The sequence below is a fragment of the Poromitra crassiceps genome (genome assembly GCF_964638095.1).
Source record: "Poromitra crassiceps genome assembly, chromosome: 16".
NCBI classification, from domain to species: domain Eukaryota; kingdom Metazoa; phylum Chordata; class Actinopteri; order Beryciformes; family Melamphaidae; genus Poromitra; species Poromitra crassiceps.
Window position 1 is genome coordinate 7,412,665 of NC_139645.1, and position 27,414 is coordinate 7,440,078.

General features: G+C 47.4%; 1 protein-coding gene across 1 annotated transcript in view; it reads right to left on the reverse strand.

Annotated features, from left to right (window-relative positions):
• LOC310791219 (SH3 and multiple ankyrin repeat domains protein 2-like) overlaps positions 1–27,414 on the reverse strand; it is a gene marked incomplete at both ends in the record, with an annotated part of 245,785 nt that overhangs the window by 69,890 nt on the left and 148,481 nt on the right. Inside the window, 3 exons of the mRNA XM_083652896.1 lie at positions 7,424–7,505; positions 19,794–19,907; positions 26,845–26,981. Coding sequence (XP_083509022.1) covers positions 7,424–7,505; positions 19,794–19,907; positions 26,845–26,981 — 333 coding nt within the window. The remainder of the gene's footprint in view (positions 1–7,423; positions 7,506–19,793; positions 19,908–26,844; positions 26,982–27,414) is intronic.

Genomic DNA, 27,414 nt, shown 5'->3' on the forward strand with positions numbered 1-27,414 from the left:
AAACGACTTGGTTAAGTTTAGGCAGCTTACCCTTTGTTCGCACCATACGCCGAAGCAAAGCTCAAGCCACGCTGAAGCTGCAGCTCACGCTAAAGCGGTCACACAAGAAGCACTCTCTTTTAAGCAGTGCCTCGTTCCGAATCCGAACACAGCTTTAGGTTTTAGAGAACAAAAAACATTGGTTTATTTGAATGTCACGTGGCCACCAATGTATTTGGACTACCCTGCACGTCGAAAAATGCAGAGAAGCGGTTGCGTTAAAAAGGGACACCAACGGGTTGTGACTGAACGTCGGTATGAATGGATTGGAGAGAGACGGTGTGAAGTGGGTGACTAATAGGCTAGCTGCTAGAGGAGCGGGGTGACAGCGGGGTGTGAGTCCACGTCACCCTGCTGTCACTCAGATGGATTGGAGGTATGCAGCTGTCTGTCGCCAGGTCGCTTCAGTGACATTTCTTTCTTCTTCGGTGTCGAAGGCAAATGTACGCCCGTCCACCATCTCTGGCCACGACACCCTTATTCCACCGTGCCATTTCAATTAGGCCTGTGCATCTTCACTGGCCTCACGATTCCATTCGATTACGATTCATCTGTCAATGATTCGATTCCATTCCATTCCACGATGCATCTCGATAGAGCTCCAACAGTATTGCAGCTCCAAGTATCAAATCCTCAATTTTCTGTACTGCACATGGCTACTTTTTCATCAATTAATACAAGCAGTCAGATAAATATCAAGTCCCTTTTTTTACTTTAAAGTGCTTTAAAATCTGAATGTCAACAGAAGTTTAAACAAAAACGATTCAACGAGTCATCTGTCAACGATTTGATTCGATCCACACGCGATGCATCGATTATACGATTAATTTTGACACCGCTAATTTCAATAGCAAACTGTTGTTATTTACACAACCGCTAGAGGTCTAGGCTAGAACGCTACGCGTGTCTAGAAATGTTGATAATATCATGCAACGTATTTTTGGTTCACAAACATTAATAACATTCAACGTTTTTGTGTATGTGATTTCCTTTGGTTTGATGGGGGGAAATGTGGATGTGGTTTTGGTTGCGGGGAGGCTGCTCACTCAGACCGGTGGTGTTGTGACGCGGGGGGAGAGAGAGAGATGGCCAGGTGAAGCAGCCAGGGTCTGGTGCTCCTTCCTGTGCTGTCCTTTCCTCTCTGTGCTCACTTTGCTGCCCCTGGAATAAACAGGCTGTGCTGAAAAGCTGCATCATTCAACTCATATTAGGTGTGAGGATTAGGCTACTCTGAATAGACACGTGGGATGAGCGAGAGAGAGAGAGAGAGAGAGAGAGAGAGAGAGAAAGACAGAGAGACAGAGGAATGTAGAGGGAGAGAGAGAGAGGTGCGACTGCAGCTGTCCTAGCAACAGTGCAGCGAATGCTGAGTTCCCTTAGCAACGCAATCTGTCTCGAGAAGGAGGCCCCCCCACTGTGCTGACACACTGAAGGTTATATCCCAGCATCCCCCTACAGGCCTACACCCCTCCAAACATACTCCACACACCCATGCTGACCAGCCGGCTGACCATCACACCTCGATCGCCTGAATCTGCAGCCCGCAGTCTCCAAAAAAACCTCACATAGTAACGTTGGGCCAGAGCCCAAAGACGCAGTTTTCCAAAGACGTCTTTAAAATTGTTATAGACGGTAACATTAAGGTATGGTTTGGCCGCTATGAGGGCGACCACTAGAGGTCGCCATGAGATGACGTTAAACGACCCCCAGCGGTCGTTTGGACGTAACGAGAGTCTGATATGTACAGTAGGTCGCTGAGAAGTAATGGAAACGGTGGGCGTCGGCAGACATTGTAGCGTCCTCGTAATTCAACGTCCTCGTCGATGTGTCCCGTTTTTAACCGTAACCCAAACCATAACCCTTAGCTTAACCAAGGTGTTCTAGTTGCCTAACCTTAAACAAGTTGTTTTAGTTGCTAAGTTGTTTTAGTTGTCTAAAAATAACCAATGTTAACAATAATAATAATAATATTGATAATAATACTAAATTGAATTTACATAGTGCTTTTCGCGCATCGGGTATTGTAGCGGTAGATTCGCTGCCTACCAACATGAGGGTCGCAGGTTCACGTCCCCGTGTTACCTCCGACTTGGTCGGGCGTCCATACAGGCACGATTGGCTGTGTCTGCGGGTGGGAAGCCGGATTGAGGGTATGTGTCCTGGTCGCTGCACTAGCGCCTCCTCTGGTCGGTCGGGGTGCCTGGTCGGGGCGGAAGGGAACTGGTGGGAATAGCGTGATCCTCCCACGTGCTACGTTCTGCCAGTGAAGCTCCCCGCTGTCAGGTGAAAAGTAGCGGCTGGCATATAGTGCTTTCCTAAGTACGCGTCTCTCATCATGTAATATGTACATTTACTATTATGTAAAAATAGAATAATGAAAAATAAAACAGAAGAAAGTATGTCATTTAAAACTGGAGGAGTCATGATGAGATGGAAGGGAGGATGTTTAGCAGGCGAGTTTGAACAGGTGGGTCTTCATGGCCTGTTTGAAGGATGTGGATGGGGAGGGCGTGGTTCCAGAGGGAGGGTGGAGCACCTGTTGCCCCAGGTGACAGGTTACTGTTTGTGTCAGTACACCTGTTGCCCCAGGTGACAGGTCACTGTTTTAGAGGTCGGAGAGGCATGGGGGGGCCAGGTTGTTTAGGGATAGCACATTTACACAGAGGCAATTCAAATCACAAGTCACAGTGACTAATAAAATATGAATAAAATATGCATAATTGTGAATGGATTTAGGGATGAGTCTAGGGCTTTGTAGTGGTGAGTAGTATTTTGAAGCCGATCCTGTATTTAACTGGGAGCCAGTGAAGGTTGTGAAGGACAGGGATCTCAGCGGGGTGGAGGTGAGCAGGCGGGGCAGCATTTTGCGCTGTGCACCAACATTGCTATGTTCACCATTTATTTTGCTGTTGCTTGTAAGCGGACACAGTGGCCGCTTCAGTAGGTCAGTGTGCCGGCACGATCGTCAGATTAAGGTTATGTGTCCTGGTCCCTGCACTAGTGCCACCTCTGGTCAGTCTGTTCAGGGGGGAGGGGAACTGAGGGGGACATGCGTTGTCCTCCCACACGCTACGTCCTGCTGGTGAAACTCCTCGCTGTCAGGTGAAAATTGGCTGGCAATTGCACATGTATCAGATGAAGCAAGTGTTAGTCTACAACTCTCCCCAGATCGACAGAGGAGGTGGAGCAACCGGGACAGAGGTAGAGGTAATTGGCCTAGTACTTTTAATTATTGGCCAAGTACAATTGGGGAGATAACGGAGGAATCTGAAAAAGGAAGAACATCTCCATCTTAAAAAGGGTGTTTTCTACCCTTGTTTCCATTTTAAAAAATCCAACTTGCTTTTCAAGATTTGTGCAGAATCTGAGTGTTATTGACTTGATAGTGATCCGCCTTATTCTGACTTGTTTCAAGATTGGCATCATGACTAGAAACTGCACCGAAAACAAGTGGGGTTGGATAATTTTTCTTGATTTGAAGACTGAACATGAGACTAAATGACTTGTTTATTTGTTTATTTTATTTTATTTTATTTTATTTTGCAGTGTTGCAGTCTAACTACTAGCTTACCCCGGGGAGCATGCTGCCTCTATCTGGGCTCCACAGTGGGAGGCCAGAGTGTATGTATTTATAGCCAAGAGGAGATTTTCTGGATGAATAACAGAATAGTAATTTATTTGTCAGAAACTCGTGCTGCTGTACTCATGGGGCTGTTTGGAGGAGTTTGGAATGTCGCTCAAAGACGCAGTGGAGAAAAGGGAGTGGTCAGAGATGTTTGACTGAGCGGTGAACGTGTGACTGACTGACGAGTGGAGGAAAGAGAGTGGTCAGAGATGTTTGACTGAGCGGTGAACGTGTGACTGACTGACGAGTGGAGGAAAGGGAGTGGTCAGAGATGTTTGACTGAGCGGTGAACGTGTGACTGACTGACGAGTGGAGGAAAGGGAGTGGTCAGAGATGTTTGACTGAGCGGTGAACGTGTGACTGACTGACGAGTGGAGGAAAGAGAGTGGTCAGAGATGTTTGACTGAGCGGTGAACGTGTGACTGACTGACGAGTGGAGGAAAGAGAGTGGTCAGAGATGTTTGACTGAGCGGTGAACGTGTGACTGACTGACGAGTGGAGGAAAGGGAGTGGTCAGAGATGTTTGACTGAGCGGTGAACGTGTGACTGACTGATGAGTGGAGGAAAGAGAGTGGTCAGAGATGTTTGACTGAGCGGTGAACGTGTGACTGACCTGACGAGTGGAGGAAAGAGGGTGGTCAGAGATGTTTGACTCAGCGGTGAACGTGTGACTGACTGATGAGTGGAGGAAAGGGAGTGGTCGGAGATGTTTGACTGAGCGGTGAACGTGTGACTGACCTGACGAGTGGAGGAAAGAGAGTGGTCAGAGATGTTTGACTCAGCGGTGAACGTGTGACTGACTGATGAGTGGAGGAAAGAGAGTGGTCGGAGATGTTTGACTGAGGAGGAAGAGGCCTTGACGCGAGTGCCTGAGAAAAGTCAGCTTTACCAAAAAGAAGCTAACACTGCAAAATGTTGAGGTAGAAAAACATATAAACCACTAATGGATCGGGAATTTTAATGACTGTAGTTATGACATTGTTTATTTTATTAGATGATGATGACATTATTTTATTAGAGAGGACAAATTGAAATAGCCATACTCTGGCTTGGTCTATGTCCAACAATGACTTTTATAGGCCAGAGTCTCTGACATAGTAAAGCGTTGTTTTGTTTCTTTCAAAAATATTTTTATTGCAAGGTATCAGTGAATTTACTACATTTTGATACGTAAATAAGCAATCATTTATTTTTTCTTTAAACAAAACAAAACAAAAAAAAAATACATAAAAATACATTATGCGGCTTACAACGTTCAGTTATCTTTTGACATCTTTGCTTCAATGGTCGAAACAGTTTGTGTTGGCGGGAAAGAATGAGAGAAAAATAGAAAATAAAGCGTTGTTTTCAACACAGGCTTCACTTGGATCTGTGTTTTATTATCTTGGATGTCTAGTCTATCACATTCATATTCATATTCATATTCATATTCAGCCGAGCAGCCTTTTGGCATCACGGGCTGGGTGAGGTTGAGCAGAAGAGATGCTTCACCTTGACCCATATTGGACGCATGCTCTCTCCAGCATGTTCATTGTGCCAAGAGGTCTCTGCCAGTGTGAGAGAGACCTGCCAGAGGAGATCTGGCTGAGGGGAAGCTGTCCTTCATCATCGGCGGTCACTCGAGGCGAGGATGACTGCCCTCCCCCGTTGGGTCGTCTACTTGTGGGTTTTCAGATGGCTTTTACGTCGATTTGGATCGCCATTAGCTGCTACAGCATTGCAGCGGCTATTCTTCCTGTGGTCCACAAGCGTAGATGTTCTTAGGATGTTAGGAGTATTATTAACCCTAACATACATGTCTGATGGTGGGAGGAAACCGAAGCACCTGGAGGAAACCCACGTGAACACGGGGAGAACATGCAAACTCCACACAGAAAGAAGGACCTGGGACGGACCGGGGTTCGAACCCGGGACCATCATCCTGTAAGGCTGCAGTGCTATCCACTGAGCCACTGCGCCGTCAGCATACTTTGGTGCAGTGTGGGCAGGGCAGAGTGGTGGTGGTTGAGCCTTTTTTCCCTGCCTCTTTGCGCTGCTGTCGCTTTGCCTTTGCGTTCCCTGAATAACTAGTCCTAAACCAAACATAACAGCGGTATAATCGTCTTATTACGCGCCCCCCCCCGCTGTGGTTGCGGCGCGGCTCCGTTACAGATTGCACTTGCCAGTAAAAATCAATTTACTTGTCTAACATCGTTAACATTTTTAATTCGGAACTTACCTGCAGACACGGGGGGTGGGGGAATTAAGGGCATAATTGCATTTTTAACGGCGAATAAACATGGCTGACGCGGTGCGTAATTGATATTAGCATAACTGCATAAAGTCAATATGAAATGACGCTCGCCTCCTGTCCACGCGCACGAGGGTCCACAGATTCACATCTTTGTGCAAATTGGCCAGCGTGCCGCGCGTGCCACGAGCTAGGCGACATCATTCACGGTCGTTCTGCAGCTGGAAAGACGAGTTGAGGTGTAACTGCCTCCACACGTGTCCTGCTCTGTGTACGCCTGTGTAGCCTGATGATCTTTGGATGGATGCCTGATCAGTACAAAAGCCTTATCAGATGCTGGCGTGATCAAACACCACCCTAACAGGCCCCGCGGCCCATTCATATTCATGTGTCGGCAAGGACGTTTTGGCTCACCTCTGCCACCCATTCTCCCAAAGAGGATTTGTTCACAATGGAGGATGTACTCCGAGGGACGCCCTCATCTGCCAATGTGTATCTGGTGTCTCTCTCTCTCTCTCTATTCGTATCTCTCTCTCTCTCTCTTGCTTTCTCACAGAGGAGAGCTAGGCTACACATCTATCTTGCTTTCTGATGAAGCCTGTTTTGAAGTGGATGTGACAGCAGGGAGGAGGAGAGCAGAATAACTTAACGAGCAGAAGACCAGGGAGAACCTCAGGACTCAACGTCAGGTGCCGTTACAGAGCAGGTTTCACTGAGCTGAAGGGACACCACACCACTGCATCCCAGATCCTCCTTCCCCACTAACGCTTTTTGCGTTGTTACCATTTTGAGAGGTTTAACGACAGATACTTGGTAGGAATCTTTCTCTCACATGATCGCTTGAAGGATAAGTTCAACTTTCAAATGTAGTGGGGGGAAAAGCCTCCATACTGCTCACCTGGAGTAATCCAAGTCTCCACAAGCCCCCGAGATGCCAAGTCGACTTGAAAAGACATCATTCACACCCTGTTTTAGCTGAAATCTTCACAGTAGCAGGCGACAGTATCTGCAGAGCACATTCGTGCAGCACCTGGCTCCACTGCAGATTTCAAGTCAACTTGGCATCTCTGGGCTTGTGGAGACTTGGCTTATGCAAGGCTTTTTTCTTCTTCTTTTTTTACGTTTGAAAGTTGGACCCCATCCACTACTATTGTTTAGGAGAATTCCGCAATGGTGTTTTGCTGTGAAACTCCAGAAATGTTTTGTGGACTAAAAATGGCACCAGTAGCCTACTTCCATCAGCATGGGGGTGAGATAGATAATGACCGAATTTTCATTTTTGGGTGAACTTATCCTTTAATGAACTTAGAGATCACACCCAGCTCAGATCATAAAACTGTACAGTAACACTAATATAACCCCCAATTGCAATGGATTAAAAAAATACATAATATTCTTCAGAATAAAATTGTGGTTCTATATTACAGATCAAAGGGTCAGAAGTGTATGTCTGGACTTTCTGGTAGCAAGACTAGCAGCATACAAATGCATATTAAGTCATTTGCAAACGGGCATCTGTGCGGCCTTACCTGGAGGCATCGAAGCTGTCGTAGGACCCCACAGTGTAGTGTCTGAAGAGCTTGCGTCTGTCGGTGCGGTCCGCTCGGGAATCTGCCAAAAACCACAGCAGAGGAGGGGATCAATATTTACATCCCATTAACAATCAATAACAACCATTAACAAATCAGCCAGCACTCCTGCAGCACTCCTAGAGGGCGTGGAGGGCAGCTCTGCCACCCTCAGTCTGTTGGACAGTAATGAAGATTACTGTGCTTGACAAACAGACATTCATGCCAAGTCTTCTACTGTTGGATATGGGACATTTTGTATCTCTTAACATGATAGGGCCTTTAAACAATACAGTACTCTGGGCATCTGTGTGTAGTGCAGCGGTAGATTCCCTGCCTACCAACATGAGGGTCGCAGGTTCGCGCCCCCGTGTTACCTGTGGCTTGGTCGGGCGTCCATACAGGCACGATTGGCTGTGTCTGCGAGTGGGAAGCTGGATTAGGGGTATGTGTCCTGGTCGCTGCACTAGCGCCTCCTCTGGTCGGTCGGGGCGCCTGTTCGGGGCAGAGCGGGGAAACAGGTGGGAATAGCGTGATCCTCCCACATGCTACGTCCTGCCGCTGTCAGGTGAAAAGAAGCGGCTGGCGACTGCACTTGTGTCGGGAGAAGCATGGTGCTAGTCTACGGCTCTCCCCAGATCAGCAGGGGAGGAGCAGCGACCGGCCACCGCGCTCCTTCAATGTGTATAAGGTTGATATACACATCATATCTAGAAATGTGATATGCAACATATTTTTGGCTCAGAAACGTGATATTCTATGTATCTGTCGATTGCAGAATTGTACAATGAGAAAACCAGAGAGAGAGAGAGAGAGAGAGACAGAGAGAGAGAGAGAGAAGAGAGAGAGAGAGAGAGAGAGAGAGAGAGAGAGAGAGAGAGAGAGAGAGAGAGAGAGATGGGTTGCAGCTCTTTGCTTACTGAGGAGCAGGAGACAAGAGAGGAGAGTGAGTGAATGTGTGTAAGGCAGAAAAAACAAAGAGAGAGAGAGAGAATACTATCACTCCATAGAGCGACTCCATAGCAACTGATGTGTGACTGTGGCCAGCTGGTTTCTATGGTCACAGATCAATAGAGAAGGTGTGTGCGCATGTGTGTGTGTGCGTGTGTGTGTGTGTGTGCGTGTGTGTGTGTGTGTGTGTGTGTGTGTGTGTGTGTGTGTGTGCATGCATGTGTGTGTGTGTATGTGCGCACATATGGACATGTCTGTGTGTGAATGTGAAAGCATGCGCGTTGCTGTGCCTCTGAATCTTTGCTGTGCATCTTTTGTGTCTGTTCTATCAGCCATGTAAATTGCAAGTGTGTGTGTGTGTGTGTGAGAGAGAGAGAGAGAGAGAGAGAGAGAGAGAGAGAGAGAGAGAGAGAGAGAGAGAGAGAGAGAGAGAGAGAGAGTTAATTCTGCTGGGCGTCTTGCCCTCCTGTCTGTGCCTCTCCCCTCCACATGGGACACCAGTCTTTACAGAGGGAATAGCACACGAGTGAAAAAGGTTATTTATGAGCAGTCAATTATCATCTTTACTAAGCTTTTACTAAGTGCAGCTGTGGGACATTACAGTTCAGCAGCCACTGTGTGACTACAGGTAACTAAACTGAAACTATACTAATGTTGAATTAATCTGTCTTTCAAGGACACCCGACTGGGACAAATAGATTTTAACCCCCTGTGGCATGGTGTTGCCCTAAGGCAACAAACTACCTTTATGGACCTCACACCGCTCTGTTACACACGCACGCACACACGCACACACACACACACACACACACACACACACTCCCACACACACACACACACACACACACACACACACACACACACACACACACACACACCTCTCTTTCCTATTCCTGTCTCTCTCTCTCTCTCTCTCTCTCCCCACGGTGGTTGTAAGTGCTTTAGAGCCTCACAACAGATTTAATGCAATCTCACTTCCATTTCCAAGAAGGCAAATGACGCAAGCAATCTACGTCAACTGTCTGTACTGTGCATGTTAGTGACGTATATCACCCAACCTCTACGTCAACTGTCTGTACTGTGCATGTTCATGACGTATATCACCCAACCTCTACGTCAACTGTCTGTACTGTGCATGTTCATGACGTATATCACCCAACCTCCAATCAACTGTCTGTACTGTGCATGTTCATGACGTATATCACCCAACCTCCAATCAACTGCCTGTACTGTGCATGTTCATGACGTATATCACCCAACCTCTACGTCAACTGTCTGTACTGTGCATGTTCATGACGTATATCACCCAACCTCTACGTCAACTGTCTGTACTGTGCATGTTCATGACGTATATCACCCAACCTCTACGTCAACTGTCTGTACTGTGCATGTTCATGACGTATATCACCCAACCTCTACGTCAACTGTCTGTACTGTGCATGTTCATGACGTATATCACCCAACCTCTACGTCAACTGTCTGTACTGTGCATGTTCATGACGTATATCACCCAACCTCCAATCAACTGTCTGTACTGTGCATGTTCATGACGTATATCACCCAACCTCTACGTCAACTGTCTGTACTGTGCATGTTCATGACGTATATCACCCAACCTCTACGTCAACTGTCTGTACTGTGCATGTTCATGACGTATATCACCCAACCTCCAATCAACTGTCTGTACTGTGCATGTTCATGACGTATATCACCCAACCTCTATGTCAACTGTCTGTACTGTGCATGTTCATGACGTATATCACCCAACCTCTACGTCAACTGTCTGTACTGTGCATGTTCATGACGTATATCACCCAACCTCCAATCAACTGTCTGTACTGTGCATGTTCATGACGTATATCACCCAACCTCTACGTCAACTGTCTGTACTGTGCATGTTCATGACGTATATCACCCAACCTCTACGTCAACTGTCTGTACTGTGCATGTTCATGACGTATCACCCAACCTCTACGTCAACTGTCTGTACTGTGCATGTTCATGACGTCAACTGTCTGTACTGTGCATGTTCATGACGTCAACTGTCTGTACTGTGCATGTTCATGACATCAACTGTCTGTACTGTGCATGTTCATGACGTCAACTGTCTGTACTCTGCATGTTCATGACGTCAACTGTCTGTACTGTGCATGTTCATGACGTCAACTGTCTGTACTGTGCATGTTCATGACGTCAACTGTCTGTACTGTGCATGTTCATGACGTCAACTGTCTGTACTGTGCATGTTCATGACGTCAACTGTCTGTACTGTGCATGTTCATGACGTCAACTGTCTGTACTGTGCATGTTCATGACGTCAACTGTCTGTACTGTGCATGTTCATGACATCAACTGTCTGTACTGTGCATGTTCATGACGTCAACTGTCTGTACTGTGCATGTTCATGACGTCAACTGTCTGTACTGTGCATGTTCATGACGTCAACTGTCTGTACTGTGCATGTTCATGACGTCAACTGTCTGTACTGTGCATGTTCATGACGTCAACTGTCTGTACTGTGCATGTTCATGACGTATATCACCCAACCTCCAATCGCTTTCACACAAGTATTTAACTGTCTGATATGCATAATAAGACTATAATAAAAGAAGACGACAGATTCCATAATTCTGCTTGATATCGTGGTTTTGTTGCCGCATTGATTTCCATCTATTATGTGAGAACGTCACATTAGAACAACTAGAACGACCGCAACGCGGACTTATGCCTCCGCCATTAGTTCATTCTGGGGTCCAAATCGCCATTTGAGGCAAATTGGAAGAGATTCCGTCAAGGCGCTCCTGTGATGTTGCGTTACAGAGCTTGGAAATTGGGCGTGTGAGAGGTCACAGTGACCTTGAACTTTGACCACCAAAATGTAATCAGTTCATCCTTGAGTCCAAGTCGGTGTTTGAGACAAGTTTGATTAAATTCCGTCAAGGCATTCCTGAGATATCGCGTTAACAAGCTTGAAAATGGCGTTCGAGAGCTCACCTTGACCTTTGACCTTTGACCACCAAAGTCTAATCAGATCATCCTTGAGTCTAAGGCGATGTTTGAGGCAAATTTGATGAAAGTCCGCCAAGGCATTCGTGAGATATCGCGTTAACAAGCTGGAAAATGCCGTTTGAGAGGTCACAGTGACCATGACCTTTGACCTTTGACCAGCAAAATTTTATCAGTTCATCCTTGAGTCCAAGTCGATGTTTGAGACAAGTTTGATTAAATTCCGTCAAGGCATTCCTGAGATATCACGTTAACAAGCTTGAAAATGGCGTTCGAGAGGTGACAGTGACCTTGACCTTTGACTTTTGACCACCAAAATGTAATCAGTTCATCCTTGAGTCTAAGTAGATGTTTGAGGCAAATTTGATGAAATTCCGTCAAGGTATTCATGAGATATCGCGTTAACAAGCTGGAAAATGGCGTTTGAGAGGTCACAGTGACCTTGACCTTTGACCACCAAAATCTAATCAGTTCATCCTTGAGTCCAAGTCGATGTTTGAGACAAGTTTGATTAAATTCCGTCAAGGCATTCCTGAGATATCGCGTTAACAAGCTTGAAAATGGCGTTCGAGAGGTCACAGTGACCTTGAACTTTGACCTTTGACCACCAAAATCTAATCAAATCATCCTTGAGTCTACGTCGATGTTTGAGGCAAATTTTATGAAATTCCGTCCAGGCGTTCCTCAGATATCGCGTTAACAAACATCGTACGGACAGACGTACGGACGGACGGACGTACGGCCGTACGGACGGACAACCCGGATCCATAATGCCTCCGGCCTGGCTATCGCCGGCGGAGGCATAATAAGTGTAAGCGCATGAAGGATCAGGGGTGTTTCGAAGACATTGGGGGGCTTAGCCCAGACCTCTGTAGCCACCCCCCACCCCCCCCCCACCCCCACCCCCACCATGACCCCCCCCCCACCCCCCAAATGGATAATTGCAAAATTTGTGAGCAATAGAGAGCCAAAGTGTTAGGATGACGTCATCATTCCTACTTTGACGTCGTCATTCCGACTATGATGTCATCGATCACTGATGATGTCATGGTTCATAAGTGTCTTTCATGCCTTTCGCTAGTGATGTCATAGCACAGGTGATGTCATGTCTCTGATGATGTCACAAACGGTATGATGTCATAGCACAGGTGGTGTCATGCTCGGATCTATAAAGGCCTGTTCCGGCAGGCTCTGGCCAGTGATTCATAATCTAAACTAGGATCTGTCAACCTGCAACTTCTGCTACCAGCAACTTCTGCAATCTCTCTGCAACCGTTCCCAAAACCTCGAACAGTGCAGCCCCCGCTATCAAGCTACCAAGTTCCACAACACCCCAGCTTCTCCAGACCTACCAAGTTTCCCGTGGTCATCAACTACCCGCGATTAGATCCACACTTCTCACTCCGATCCTGACAGTATGAATCACAACGATCTGTACGGTTGGGTAGCGCTCCCTGCAGGACCCAGGAGTGGCAGTTTGTCTCCAAGAGGGTTAAAGAGTGGGAGAGGACTGTCAACCGTCTCATTGGGAAGTTCAATCGCTGCCTGATGATCGGCTCCGTCCCCCCGCAGGGGGCCTCCGAGTCTACTGGCCCTGGGGCACAACCTGAGGCACAACCTGTGGACCTGCCCCTCGCCGAGTCTGAACCTGTACATGAGGCACAACCTGTGGACCTTCCCCTCGCCGAGTCTGAACCCGTACCCCAGCAGCAGCCAATTCCTGTCCTTGACCAACAACTCATGCTGGACCAACAACTCATGCTGGGAGGCTCCCGTAGTGTCGTCAGCCCTCGGTCAAGAGCAAGAAGAAATAAGAGGCGTTTAAAGGAGGAGACGGTGAGTGACCTCCCCAAACTACAGGTCGGGAGGGCAGGCCTCGCTGTGTCAGATCCCCCTGCGGCTCTGCCTTCGGAGACGGCGGCATTTGACCCTTTTGATGGTCCCCAACCTCCCATGTTTGGATCGTGCCCCGGGGGATGGCCGGTCCCAGAGGATCCACCGGACCCGGTGGAAGTTCTATCCACGTATCGGTCCATCTATGGCTTCGATATCCTGTATTAGGGAGGAGCACCTCCACTGTCCTGCACCCCCTTTGGGGTCTGACCACCTGCATCTAACCACCTGCTGAAGAGCACCTCACTCTCTTACACCCCCTTTGGGGCCTAACCACCTGCGGAAGAGCACCTCCACCAGAACCTACGGATTTTTTGTCTCCCAGATGCCATCCTTGATGGCCTCATTGGACGCCAGGTGACGTCCCTTGAGGGGAGGGTACTGTTAGGATGACGTCATCATTCCTACTTTGACGTCGTCATTCCGACTATGATGTCATCGATCACTGATGATGTCATGGTTCATAAGTGTCTTTCATGCCTTTCGCTAGTGATGTCATAGCACAGGTGATGTCATGTCTCTGATGATGTCACAAACGGTATGATGTCATAGCACAGGTGGTGTCATGCTCGGATCTATAAAGGCCTGTTCCGGCAGGCTCTGGCCAGTGATTCATAATCTAAACTAGGATCTGTCAACCTGCAACTTCTGCTACCAGCAACTTCTGCAATCTCTCTGCAACCGTTCCCAAAACCTCGAACAGTGCAGCCCCCGCTATCAAGCTACCAAGTTCCACAACACCCCAGCTTCTCCAGACCTACCAAGTTTCCCGTGGTCATCAACTACCCGCGATTAGATCCACACTTCTCACTCCGATCCTGACAAACGTCACTTCCTGCTTCAGCACTGTACCAGAGATATTCAGCTGCCATTTATTTCCCCATAGACATTTCGTAAAATAAAAATAGTTTTACTTGTTCAAACGGTTCAGATATATTTAGAAACAGGAGAGACAGCATAACATTTCACTCGGACCAAAATGTAAAAAAAAAACCACTACAGAAAAAAGTATAATATGTTTGTATATTAACTGGCCCCTGGCCTCCTGTCATTTTGCAAAAGTGGCCCCCGGACAAAGCAAGTTGAGTGTCCCTGCTGTAGCTAATACCAATGGATTCCTTTGGGTGTTCTAGTTTCATATGGTAGCATAAGTAGCATCACGCTAGAGCCCGCCACAGCCTTTGCCAATTTTTTATTTTTTTGTTTTAGATCCGGGGCTATTCATAAAACATTGGGGGCCATAGCCCCCCCAATGCCTAGGCCTAACGACGGCCGTGTGCAGGATCATTATGTGTTAACTCACTTTTGAAGTCAAAGCAGGTGTTTTTGTGGACAATAATCTGAAATATGATGCATAATAATAAAGTCTGATCATAACTGAAGGATTTTTATATTACAGAAAGTGGAAAAGAGCTTATTAAAACATCGGCTTTTGTGGAGGAAGAAAGCAAAGTTGCTATTTTACAGGTCAAGTGCACCAGAACAATATGCAGTATATACTGTAGGCTACACAGTAGCATATTCTCTCTCTCCATAAGTGAAGTACTGGGCTCTGCCTCTTATCGCTCCCCACAACGCACGCACGCGCACGCGCACGCGCACACACACACACACACACACACACACACACACACACACACACACACACACACACACACACACACACACACACACACACACACACACACACACCTTTAACTAAAACACCTTTAGCTCCTAATCCCTCCTTCAATAGATGTGATGCAGTAGGATTAAGCTCTGCTTAGCCTGCTTTGTCGGGGTTAGGAGCGGTTTGGACCCTCCAGAGCACTTGAGGAGCTCCCTATGGGAATACACACTGGGAAACACACACACACACGCACGCACGCACGCACACACACACACACACACACACACACACACACACACCCACACACACACGCACGCACGCACGCACGCACGCACGCACGCACGCACACACACACACACACACACACACAGGTGTCTCATATATGTGCAGAAGGCTTGTTGATCCTCCAACCTCACTGAGCTGCTGGAAATCACCATATTGGCTGTAAGCAAAAGGAAGGCAGTAGCTTCCTTGTATCTTTATGCTAATTACAATGTATTGAAGTGGATAGGCTGAATTTGAGTGGCAACAACCAATCGAATTTCCTCAATATTGCAAACTCACTTAAAGCGATGTTATAAATATAGTGATGGAAACAAGGTTTGTTGAATGAATGATGTTGTGCAGGTTTGGCATGAGTGGCTTATGCCAGGATCAGACTACACAATATTTTTTGTCGTTCACGATGTCACCATGTCAGACGAGGCCATCATACTGCCATAAATTCGTGACATGTCTTGGTCGGGAGACTGGCCACACTACAAGTGTATTCTCGCTTAACACCGACAAAGCATCGTATGCCACTGTCATCACGTCGTCTGCTGTCGTCAGCGAGTTCACAGGTTGTCGGGGAGGCGGACCTGTGAACGAAATCTCCCAGCATGCATTGAGGCCACTACATTGACAAGAAATAGCAACCAAATCAGCCTAAATAGGCTAAAGTGGTAGATAGAAATAATGTTTATGTTAGCACAACATGCAATTGTAAAACATTTCAATATTGGGCAAAATAAAACACAACCCTATGTGAAACATGTATGTAATCCAGGTGCTATATATACAGTATCCCTTGCAGAATTAACGTTATTTGGATGAGTGACAGGCTCTACTGTGATGCACTGTGATGTCCGCTCCAGCCTCCAACCTACTTCATGTGCACGCCCACTATTTTCTTGCCAGCTGCTGCGAGACGAGAAGGAAGAGAAACGAACATGCAGCCGACTCTGCTGAGCTCATGTTATTTGTAGTGAGCAATGCCCATTGCCCATTGCCCATTGCCCATTGCCCATTGCTCAGCCGTTTAAACGCAAATTAAAACACCCTGGCCTTTTTATCTCTTTTATTCTTTTGAGCGGAGCGGAGCGGTGAGTGCGAGCGGGTGAAATCTGTATCGAGCGGGGAGCGGTCTCCCAGGACCTGATACCTGTCTTCCGGGGTGTCACACTAGGCAAAACCATGTCCAAAAGACTGACATGCCAGTCTTTTCGTCGGGGCGTCGTGAGGCGTCCTAGACGTCCCGACTGGTCCCGACGCTGGTCTTTGATTATGTCACACTACAAGAGGTGAAGAGGCCGATCGTCGTCCCCGACGGTCATATTCGGGCCCGACGCTGAAAATCTGTCGCGCACGACCAAATCGGTCTAATATCGGGCTGAATTTGTGTAGTCTGAACCAGGCATTAGGATGTAATTGTCCATCATCATCATCACCACTGTCTCTACTAGGTGTGTCGCGCCCATCACGTGAGAATATTGTCCAGTGCAGTTCTTTGGTTTTGTCTTCAGAATGACAACATGAAATATGGCCGACATTAGCTGACACTAAAGAACAATAACAACATCTTCTATTTTCACAAGCTGCATTGTTCCATATTTCATCATGTTGAGCGTTAATACCTGTCCGCCCCTAGACAACGTTAAATATAAGAAATAAGAAGATTGGACTGGGCTGACACTTAACACACCACAAAACTTTGTAGAAAGGTTGGTCACGGCCAAGCATGAACTGATTCACCTTCCACGGCCACAGGCCAGAAGGGGGCGTGACAATGGACGTGGCCAATCACAAAAAGGCGCTTAACTTCACGTAACACCACCATTTTCTTTTAGAAAGGTTGCCGGAAGTATGTGCTCTACCGAGTGCCCTCTGGTTCTCTTCTGTGATTGGTTGTTGATTAGTCTCCTCCCTGCATGAAGGACTATATAAATAAACGAACTTGACTTGACGTGATCTCTGTCCATCCAAACTGTGAACACACTCATCTACACTAGATGGTCCGTTTCTCAAATGGTCATCGGTAGTAAGTAATACATGTAATATATTACTTTTGTAATGAGTTACCCCCAGGACTGGTTATCATTTTTGGAGAGAAATATATTTCTTCCATCACCTTTCCTCAGTCACTGTTTGGACCAAGCAGTCACACTGCCATGCCGTTACAATGCACGCCCTTCTTTGCTTGCTTGGCCCGTCACGGCCTTGGACCGAGGCCTTGCTTTGGAGTGGCTCTTTGCAAGCCGCCATACTGTGCTCCCATTTTCTACACAGGCTTTTCTTTGGAGGCAGAACCTGGAGGCAATTTGGATCTGGCACACGGTGTGAGGAGAAGAAGAAGTGCTCCCTCCCGCCAACCGCCTCAGGGTCAGAGCTTTAAAATAAGCCACCCAGAAGAAGGAGGAGGCAAACAGCCAGAGAGAGAGAGAGAGAGAGAGGAGGAACATGTTGCTCCCCCATCTGCCTCCATCAGAGCCGGCTAAGAGCAGGAGAGCAGAGACTGAGACGGACAGAACGCCTGGGTGTGTGGAGTTCACTCTTTGGCAACACGTCTTTGTGATAATGTCAATAATTAAGCATCAGAGGACGCAACAGAAGGAAAGAGCTAACGTGGGACAAGGAAGAGAGGGTAGAGGACAGACAGAAGGAGAGATGAATCACTCCATCTCAAAGACAGACTGACAGCGCTCGCTACAGCCAGAGCACAGAGAGAGAGGGGGGGAGAGAGGGGAAGGAGAGGGGGGGGGGAGGAAGAGAGAGGGGGAGAGAGATGGGGGAAGAGAGAGAGAAAGAGGGGGAGAGAGAGAGAAGGGAGAGGGAGTAGGAGAGAGAGAAAGGGAGAGAGAGGGGGAGGAGGAGAGAGAGAGGAGAGAAAGGGGGGAGAGAGGGAGGAGATAGGGAGAGAGAGAGGTAGTAGGAGAGAGAAAGGGAGAGAGAGGGGGAGGAAAAAGAGAGAGAAAGGGAGAGAGAGGGGGAGGAAAAAGAGAGATAAAGGGAGAGAGAGGGGGAGGAAAAAGAGAGAGAGAAAGGGAGAGAGAGGGGGAGGAAAAAGAGAGAAAGGGAGAGAAAAAAGAGAGAAAGAGGGGGAGGAAAAAGAGAGAGAAAGGGAGAGAGAGGGGGAGGAAAAAGAGAGATAAAGGGAGAGAGAGGGGGAGGAGAAAGAGAAAGAGAGAGGGGGAGGAAAAAGAGAGAGAGAAAGGGAGAGAGGGGGGGGGGAGAAAGAGAGAGAGAGAGAGAGGGGGCGGAGGAGGAGAGAGAAAGAGCGAGAGAGAGAGAGAGAATGGTAAGAGAGAATGTAAGGACATGGGAAAAGGCGACAGCCAGCGTGAGCGTGGCGTGATATGGAGTTAGTGTGGTAACTGAAGTTCAGGAACACAAGACCACACCATGTAATTGCCAGCGCCGCCCTAAGCTATTTCACCTGCGCTCCAACCTATCACTTCACCGACGCACACCTGTGATCTGTCAACTCAATCACTCGTAGCACATATAAACACAATCCAGTCCATCTCTTCCCCGTTTGTTTCAGTCGTCACGACCCTCCCCCCCAACCCTAAGTTTTTCCCCTGTTACGGGCAGCACACGTGGAGTCTGCACGTTCTCCCCGTGTCTGCGTGGGTTTTCCCCGGGTACTCCGGTTTCCTCCCACAAACAGCAAAATACATGCTAATTACGGGCAGCACGCGCGGAGTTCGCACGTTCTCCCCGTGCCTGCGTGGGTTTCCTCCGGGTACTCCGGTTTCCTCCCACAAACAGCAAAATACATGCTAATTACGGGCAGCACGGGCGGAGTTTGCATGTTCTCCCCGTGCCTGCGTGGGTTTCCTCCGGGTACTCCGGTTTCCTCCCACAAACTGCTAAAGACATGTTAGTTAGGGCTATGTAATCCTGCATCCCTATCTTCTGCTTACAGGAACCACGGGGGGGCTGATGGAGCCGGGACTCCATCCGTGAAGCCGAGCTTCGCTCATGAACCAAGCTTCACCCAAAGACGATACCCCCACCCTGAGTCTCAACCCCCCGGGTTCCAGCCACTGCCGCACCATCCTCCCGAAGAGATGCTGCCGCACCTTGACCTTACGTTCACGCATCCAAACACTCACTTACAATAAATTATCTTTTTGTTTAAACATGGTGTGGTCTGTGTTAGTGAACTGTTCATTAGCAGCATGCACCCAGAGGACATCAGAGCACAGCTCAGTTAGCAGGGCAATGTAGCGCTTAGCCTGGTGTAGCACAGCCCGAGGAGGGAGGGAGAGAGAGAGCGAGAGAGGATCAGAGCAACAGAAAGAGAGAGAGAGAGAGAGAGAGAGAGAGAGAGAGAGAGAGAGGAGCAGAGCAATAGAGAGAGAGAGAGAGAGAGAGAGAGAGAGAGAGAGAGAGAGAGGCCCCTGATGGAGAAACTAGGCACCACATACTATCACAGTCCTTCAGGAACCTACAGAGTCTAGCCTTATAGCTTCTGTGTTTCCCCCTCGCTCTCCAAAACTGGGTGATGCCAACCTAGTGTGTGTGTGTGTGTGTCCTACATAAGTCTGTGTCCGCCCGTCCCCCCCCCCCCCACCCTCTCCCCCCTGCTGGCCCCAGGGTGACACTCACAGCTCCTCTCCTCGCTGGTCTTGGCTGGGATCTCCTCCACACAGTCGGCTGGAAACCAGCCCACCTGGCCGCGCGCGCTGCCCTCCCAGAAACCCCCCTCTCCAATGCTCAGCACTGGACCGACCGGTGGGAGAGAGAGAGAGAGAGGGGGGGGAGGGAGGGGAGACACATTGAGAAAAAGAGACATCGGGTTCACAGCACAACAAGCAAGTAACAATGATCCCCTAATGATTAGGCCTGCACGATATGAGGGAAATCTGCAAAACACTAATGAGGGTTTCCAAATTCCAATCCATGAAGTTGGAAACCCTCATTAGTGTTTTGCTTGAACCTGTGTTTACCCTGCCTTTTCGACACAAAATGGCCCCCGTGAGAAGGGTCTATATTGTGATGACAGTGTGGTGGCCTGCGAGAAGAACCCTTCAGAGGAGGCACTAGTGCTAGCCTGACTCTGCCAGACGGGGGTGGTATTGTGTTCACATCCGGCAGCGTCAGGTTAGCAGCGACCATGCAGGACACATACCCTTTAATGCGGCTTCCCAACCGCCGCAGGCACAGACAATGTGCCTGTACGCCTGTAACACGGGGGCTCGAACCTACGACCCCCATGTCGGTAGGCAGGGAATCTAACTGCTGCACCACCCGGACGACCAAATGAAAACTTACATTATATTTTAGATTCTTTCAAGTAGCTGCCCTTTGCCTTGATGGAAAGGCAAAGGCTTTGGAAAGAAATTCATACATAGGATCAACTTTTTTTGTATTTGCCTAAAAAACAAACCCTTAACCCTTTAGATCAAAACCGCTTGAAGAAAATGAAAGAGATAACACATTCAGTCAGGTGTGTCCAAACGTTTCACTGGTGATGTAGCTACAGAACCAGCCGCTATTTTGGAATGAGGGACTCGTACTGTAGCTGAGCACTGCAATAATTATAGTAAGTGAGGATTACTAAAGCAGTTGTGACCTGCTTTTAGACATCCTTTTTTTAGCACAAAATTAATTTGGTCATATTTTTTAAACACCGACCCTACCGGTATGATACGCTGGCCAGACGTCCCCGAATTCCGGGGAGAGTCCCCGTTTTTGGGTGACATGTCCACGGCCTGGAGCTGTCTCCGAAAATGTCCCCGATTTTCTACTTCTCGTCCAAGATTACCCTAACCCTAACCCTCTATGAGGCTCATTTTTTTTAAGCAAGCTTTTTAAGTGAAGATCACATGAAACTAGAAGACCTAAGACGTCGGTTGGTTCTAACCACGTCATGCTAGCTTGTCGGGAAGGGGGCTAAATAACGCTCCGAAGCTAGGCTAAATTTTGGCAAGGGAAAAACTGGAATGGCCACTTTCAAAGGGGTCCCGTGACCTCTCACCTCAAGGTATCTGAATGAGAATGGGCTCTATGGGTACCCACGAATCTCCCCTTTACAGACATGCCCACTTTACAGTATGTTCCCATGCAGTTTTTGGCAGAAACCATGCAGTTTGTTTGCATGCAGTATAAATGTGTTAATAAAAATGTAAATTATTCCAGTTATTAATTATTGTTAATAATGTTATTAATTTAATATTTCTGCATAACGGCGTCCCTAAACAGTCTTGGAATTGCATAAATTGGGTATGACTGGAAAGCTGAGACTCTTGTGGATTCTACTTGCATTCATGTGTGATGATGTACCAGGTCTCATGGAGAGGGTCCCTCTCCAGATCCTGTCCTCTTACCACCGGTGTCCCCCAGGGCTCAGTCCTGGGCCCCTTACTTTTCCTTCTCTATATCAGATCTCTTGCCTATGTGATCTCTTCTCATGGCTTTTCTTATCACTGCTATGCTGATGACACCCAGCTTTTCCTTTCCTTCCCCCCCTCTGACACTCAAATCGAGGCTCGCATCTCTGCATGCCTCAAAGACATTGGCGACTGGCCCGCATCAAATTAGTTAATTACAGTACAACAGTTACCATGGTCAAATGACATGAAACCCAAAATTGCCCCCCTTTTTATTGCATATAATTCAGATAATTACGTTGGATATTTTAATGATTGACTGCGAAGTGCAAAATGTCCTCGATTTTCATTTGAGAAATGTGGTTCCCTTAACCTGTGACTCCCATTAACTCGACATTAGTGGACTGAATAGGAACATTGTGGACATGTCACGCAGCTTTCTGTGATGATTCACTGCCAGAGGCTCACAGTGTAACAGTACAGAGTAGGGGTGGGGGAAAAAATCGATTCACCTAAGTATCGCGATTTTTAATGTCACGATTTTTTTTAATCTATCTTTTATTCCAGAATCGATAATCGCAAAAAAAAATTTTTTTTTTTTTTTTTGGGTGCTTGCAGTCAGGCCACTCACTGAACAGCTGGCCAGGTGCCGCCTACTGGTTTACTAGTGGTTTTATTACTTTATTAGTTAGTCTGAAGTAATAATTACACTTCAGGGTTAAAGTGGGTGCATCTCATTGTAAAATTGGACTTCAAACGGCCCAAATCTGGCTTCAAACGGCCCAAATTGGGCTTCAAACGGCCCAAATTTCACGCGCGTTGGCCCATATCGGCCTGGCCTGCTTGGTATCTAATGCCCGGCCTGAATTATGATCCCAGTCCGCCCCTGTTTTTAACTATATCGCCCAGCCCTACTCATGATACAGTCTCTAGTGTATGATTCAACTTTTCCCATGTTCTAATCTAGTGTAAAAAGCAAACAAACTGAAAAAATAAAAGAAAAAAATAAACAAAAATCGCAATAAATCGTAATATCGAATCGCAATAATCGTAGAATCGCAATACTTAAGAATCGCAATATAAATCGAATCGGCACCCAAGAATCGTGATAGTATCGAATCGGCCCTAGTACAGAGGCTCACAGTGTAACAGTACAGAGGCTCACAGTGTAACAGTACAGAGGCTCACAGTGTAACAGTATAGAGGCGCACAGTGTAACAGTATAGAGGCGCACAGTGTAACAGTACAGAGGCTCACAGTGTAACAGTATAGAGGCGCACAGTGTAACAGTACAGAGGCTCACAGTGTAACAGTACAGAGGCTCACAGTGTAACAGTATAGAGGCTCACAGTGCAACAGTACAGAGGCTCACAGTGTAACAGTATAGAGGCTCACAGTGTAACAGTATAGAGGCTCACAGTGTAACAGTACAGAGGCTCACAGTGTAACAGTACAGAGGCTCGCAGTGTAACAGTACAGAGGCTCACAGTGTAACAGTACAGAGGCTCACAGTGTAACAGTATAGAGGCTCACAGTGTAACAGTACAGAGGCTCACAGTGTAACAGTACAGAGGCTCACAGTGTAACAGTACATAGGCTCACAGTGTAACAGTACAGAGGCTCACAGTGTAACAGTACATAGGCTCACAGTGTAACAGTACAGAGGCTCACAGTGTAACAGTACAGAGGCTCACAGTGTAACAGTACAGAGGCTCACAGTGTAACAGTACATAGGCTCGCAGTGTAACAGTACAGAGGCTCACAGTGTAACAGTACATAGGCTCACAGTGTAACAGTATAGAGGCTCACAGTGTAACAGTACAGAGGCTCACAGTGTAACAGTACAGAGGCTCACAGTGTAACAGTACAGAGGCTCACAGTGTAACAGTATAGAGGCTCACAGTGTAACAGTACATAGGCTCACAGTGTAACAGTACAGAGGCTCACAGTGTAACAGTACAGAGGCTCACAGTGTAACAGTACAGAGGCTCACAGTGTAACAGTACATAGGCTCGCAGTGTAACAGTACAGAGGCTCACAGTGTAACAGTACATAGGCTCACAGTGTAACAGTATAGAGGCTCACAGTGTAACAGTACAGAGGCTCACAGTGTAACAGTACAGAGGCTCACAGTGTAACAGTACAGAGGCTCACAGTGTAACAGTACATAGGCTCACAGTGTAACAGTACATAGGCTCACAGTGTAACAGTACAGAGGCTCACGGTGTAACAGTACATAGGCTCACAGTGTAACAGTACATAGGCTCACAGTGTAACAGTACAGAGGCTCACATAGTAACAGTACAGAGGCTCACAGTGTAACAGTACATAGGCTCACAGTGTAACAGTACAGAGGCTCACGGTGTAACAGTACAGAGGCTCACAGTGTAACAGTATAGAGGCTCACAGTGTAACAGTACAGAGGCTCACAGTGTAACAGTACATAGGCTCACGGTGTAACAGTACAGAGGCTCACAGTGTAACAGTATAGAGGCTCACAGTGTAACAGTACAGAGGCTCACAGTGTAACAGTACATAGGCTCACGGTGTAACAGTACAGAGGCTCACAGTGTAACAGTATAGAGGCTCACAGTGTAACAGTATAGAGGCTCACAGTGTAACAGTACAGAGGCTCGCAGTGTAACAGTATAGAGGCTCACAGTGTAACAGTACAGAGGCTCACAGTGTAACAGTACAGAGGCTCACAGTGTAACAGTACAGAGGCTCACAGTGTAACAGTATAGAGGCTCACAGTGTAACAGTATAGAGGCTCACAGTGTAACAGTACAGAGGCTCACAGTGTAACAGTACAGAGGCTCACAGTGTAACAGTATAGAGGCTCACAGTGTAACAGTACAGAGGCTCACAGTGTAACAGTACAGAGGCTCACAGTGTAACAGTATAGAGGCTCACAGTGTAACAGTACAGAGGCTCACAGTGTAACAGTACAGAGGCTCACAGTGTAACAGTATAGAGGCTCACAGTGTAACAGTATAGAGGCTCACAGTGTAACAGTACAGAGGCTCACAGTGTAACAGTACAGAGGCTCACAGTGTAACAGTATAGAGGCTCACAGTGTAACAGTACAGAGGCTCACAGTGTAACAGTACAGAGGCTCACAGTGTAACAGTATAGAGGCTCACAGTGTAACAGTATAGAGGCTCACAGTGTAACAGTACAGAGGCTCACAGTGTAACAGTACAGAGGCTCACAGTGTAACAGTACATAGGCTCACATTGTAACAGTACAGAGGCTAAATAATGCGTAAAGCACTGATTATTTGAATGATAAAAGGAGCTGTCCTTCAGCACCACACAGAAATCAGCAACTAAAAGTGTGGCACTGTCTGCTAATAGGCTAATTAACAAATAATTGATTACAAATTAAATAATGTTATCATTGAACAATGGAGAAATGCATTCTCATACATAATAATAATAATAATAATTACATTTCTTTCCCTGAAGATCGTGACAGTTTGTAAATGATTTGGCGGCCCGCTTGCAATACCTTCGCGGCCCACCAGTGGGCCCCGGCCCACAAGTTGGGAATGAATGGCTGCTGTGCACAATCAAACGCTCAAAACAAGTAACACTCAAAACAAGAAACACTCAAAACAAGGTATAAACAAACAAGAACATCACAACAACACAAGTCTGTTACAGTGTACCCAGGTTATTTAAGGCAGTGATTGCGGAGGGCACAAAACCCCTCCCAAAGTGTGTTTGTTTGTGTGTGTCTGTGGCCAGAGGGGAGGGGGTTGAGGGGGTGGTAGGGGTCGTGTTTGTGTGTGTCTGTGGCCAGAGGGGAGGGGGTTGAGGGGGTGGTAGGGGTCGTGTGCTATGGTCAGTGCTCTCCTGCGGGTGGCAGTGTGTCAATGAGGCCTGGCAGGTTGGAAGTGGGGAGGCCAATTATTTTCAGTCCAGCCGACAGAATCAAATGTCGCCGGCATGTTAAGTTTCTGCAAACCAACAGATACGATGAAGCTCAACATTTGTGAACCAAAAATATGTCGCATCGTGTCAACATAGATATGTGTATCGTTATAGCCTAGACCTCTGTGGCTGTGTAAATAACGACCGTCTGCTATTGAAATAGCACCGTGGGCAATAACATGTCGCCACAGCAGGTGGCGCAGTACAGGGGGACGGGTTCAATAATAGACGGGACGGGATCACCACCACATTTTTTCCCCCCAGACCCTGGTGTGTGTGCTGAAGCAGGAAGCAGGTGGTGACTTTGAATCTCGAAATGACGTTCAAAATAAATTTTCATTCATTCATTCACTCTCTATTCACCTTATTCAGAAGAGACCGTCTGGCTTGAGTGACTAACAGGAAGTGTAAATACGATCGGAGGTTCCGATTGTATTTACACTTCCTGTGACTCATAAACCTGGTCTGACACATAATGTGAGTCAAACTGGGTTTGACCAGGTGAGTCAGACTAGTTTGAGCAGGTAAAACAGCCGGCGTTTTGAACAGGAAGTGGTGATACAATGGGTCAAGTGGGGGGTGAATACTACAGTACAGTAGAGAAGGAGCAGCAGGTGGGGTTTGACTGAGTTTATGGATGGCACAGAGTTTTTGTTGGCAGTGTTTACGGGTGTCTGTGAGGTGGTGATGGAAGCTCTGTTTATTGTCCAGGACGATGTGGAGGTACTTGAAGCTCTCCACCAGCTCCACTGGCTGGCCCGCTGATGGAAGTGGGGCAGTGAGGTCTTGTGGAGTGTCAAAGATCAGCTCTTGGTGACGTTGAGGAGGTGACAGTCTGTGCACCACTGGGTGAAGTGGACGACAGATTGTGACCCAGTCCCTTTAACCAGTCAGTCTGATATTCAGCCTTCAAATCGTGTTTTTCTTAGAACAAGAACATAATTCTACCAAAGGGGTGAGATAACCGCACTTGTTTCCAAAGCAGTTTTACTTGGAATAAAAGTGTAAATAACTGAGTATGTCAGAATACGGCAGATCACTGCACTACTATCGAGAAAATCCCACGTGATTCTAAAGGAAGATTCTTGAAACAAGTTGATTCACATTGGAAACATTGTCAGCTGTTTTCACATGCTTTAAGAAAATGACAATTTTAGGACTCGATAATAGACTAAATGACTTGTTATAATGTTGATATTTTGCAGTGTGCATACAGGGTCGGTGGGTAGAAGTAGATTTAATTATTTAGCTTGAGGATACTTTGTCTTAGAAGTACTGTATATGGCCACACTGGAGAACAAACCTGTCCCCGTCCTCCAGCTGGGGGACGACCTCTCTAACCACTTATCCAACTCCTCCTCGGTAACGGAGGAAGTCCCCATGCAGTCTCACCTTTGACCCTGTCGTTCTTGTAGATGTGGATCTCCCCCTCGGCCTGGGGAGTGTAGGGGTGCACCGCCACAAACACCCTGCCTGGCACCGCGCTGTACAGCTTCCTCCTGCCAACCGCCTCCACCTGACCGCCGGGACTGAAGGACACAAGGACAAAATATATACCGGTCAGGACCGGAGCTCAAGCACAACCTGAACACAACATCAGTATCACACACACACACACACACACACACACACACACACACACACACACACACACACACACACACACACACACACACACACACACACACACACACACACACACACACACACACACACACACACACACACACACACACACACACACACACACACACACACAGATTATCCAGAAGAGGAGGAGTTGAGGGGCCGGCAGCAGGCAGGTGTCTCTACAGTACAGTAGTAAGTGGGGCAAATATGGGCTGGCTCTGACCCACAGAGCTGCAATGGCTTCTGGGTAGGAGACGGGGCATTCTAAAGAGCAGGCAGAAAGCATAGCAGGGACTCGGTGTGGTGTTGAAGGAGGGAAAATGTCCAAATGAT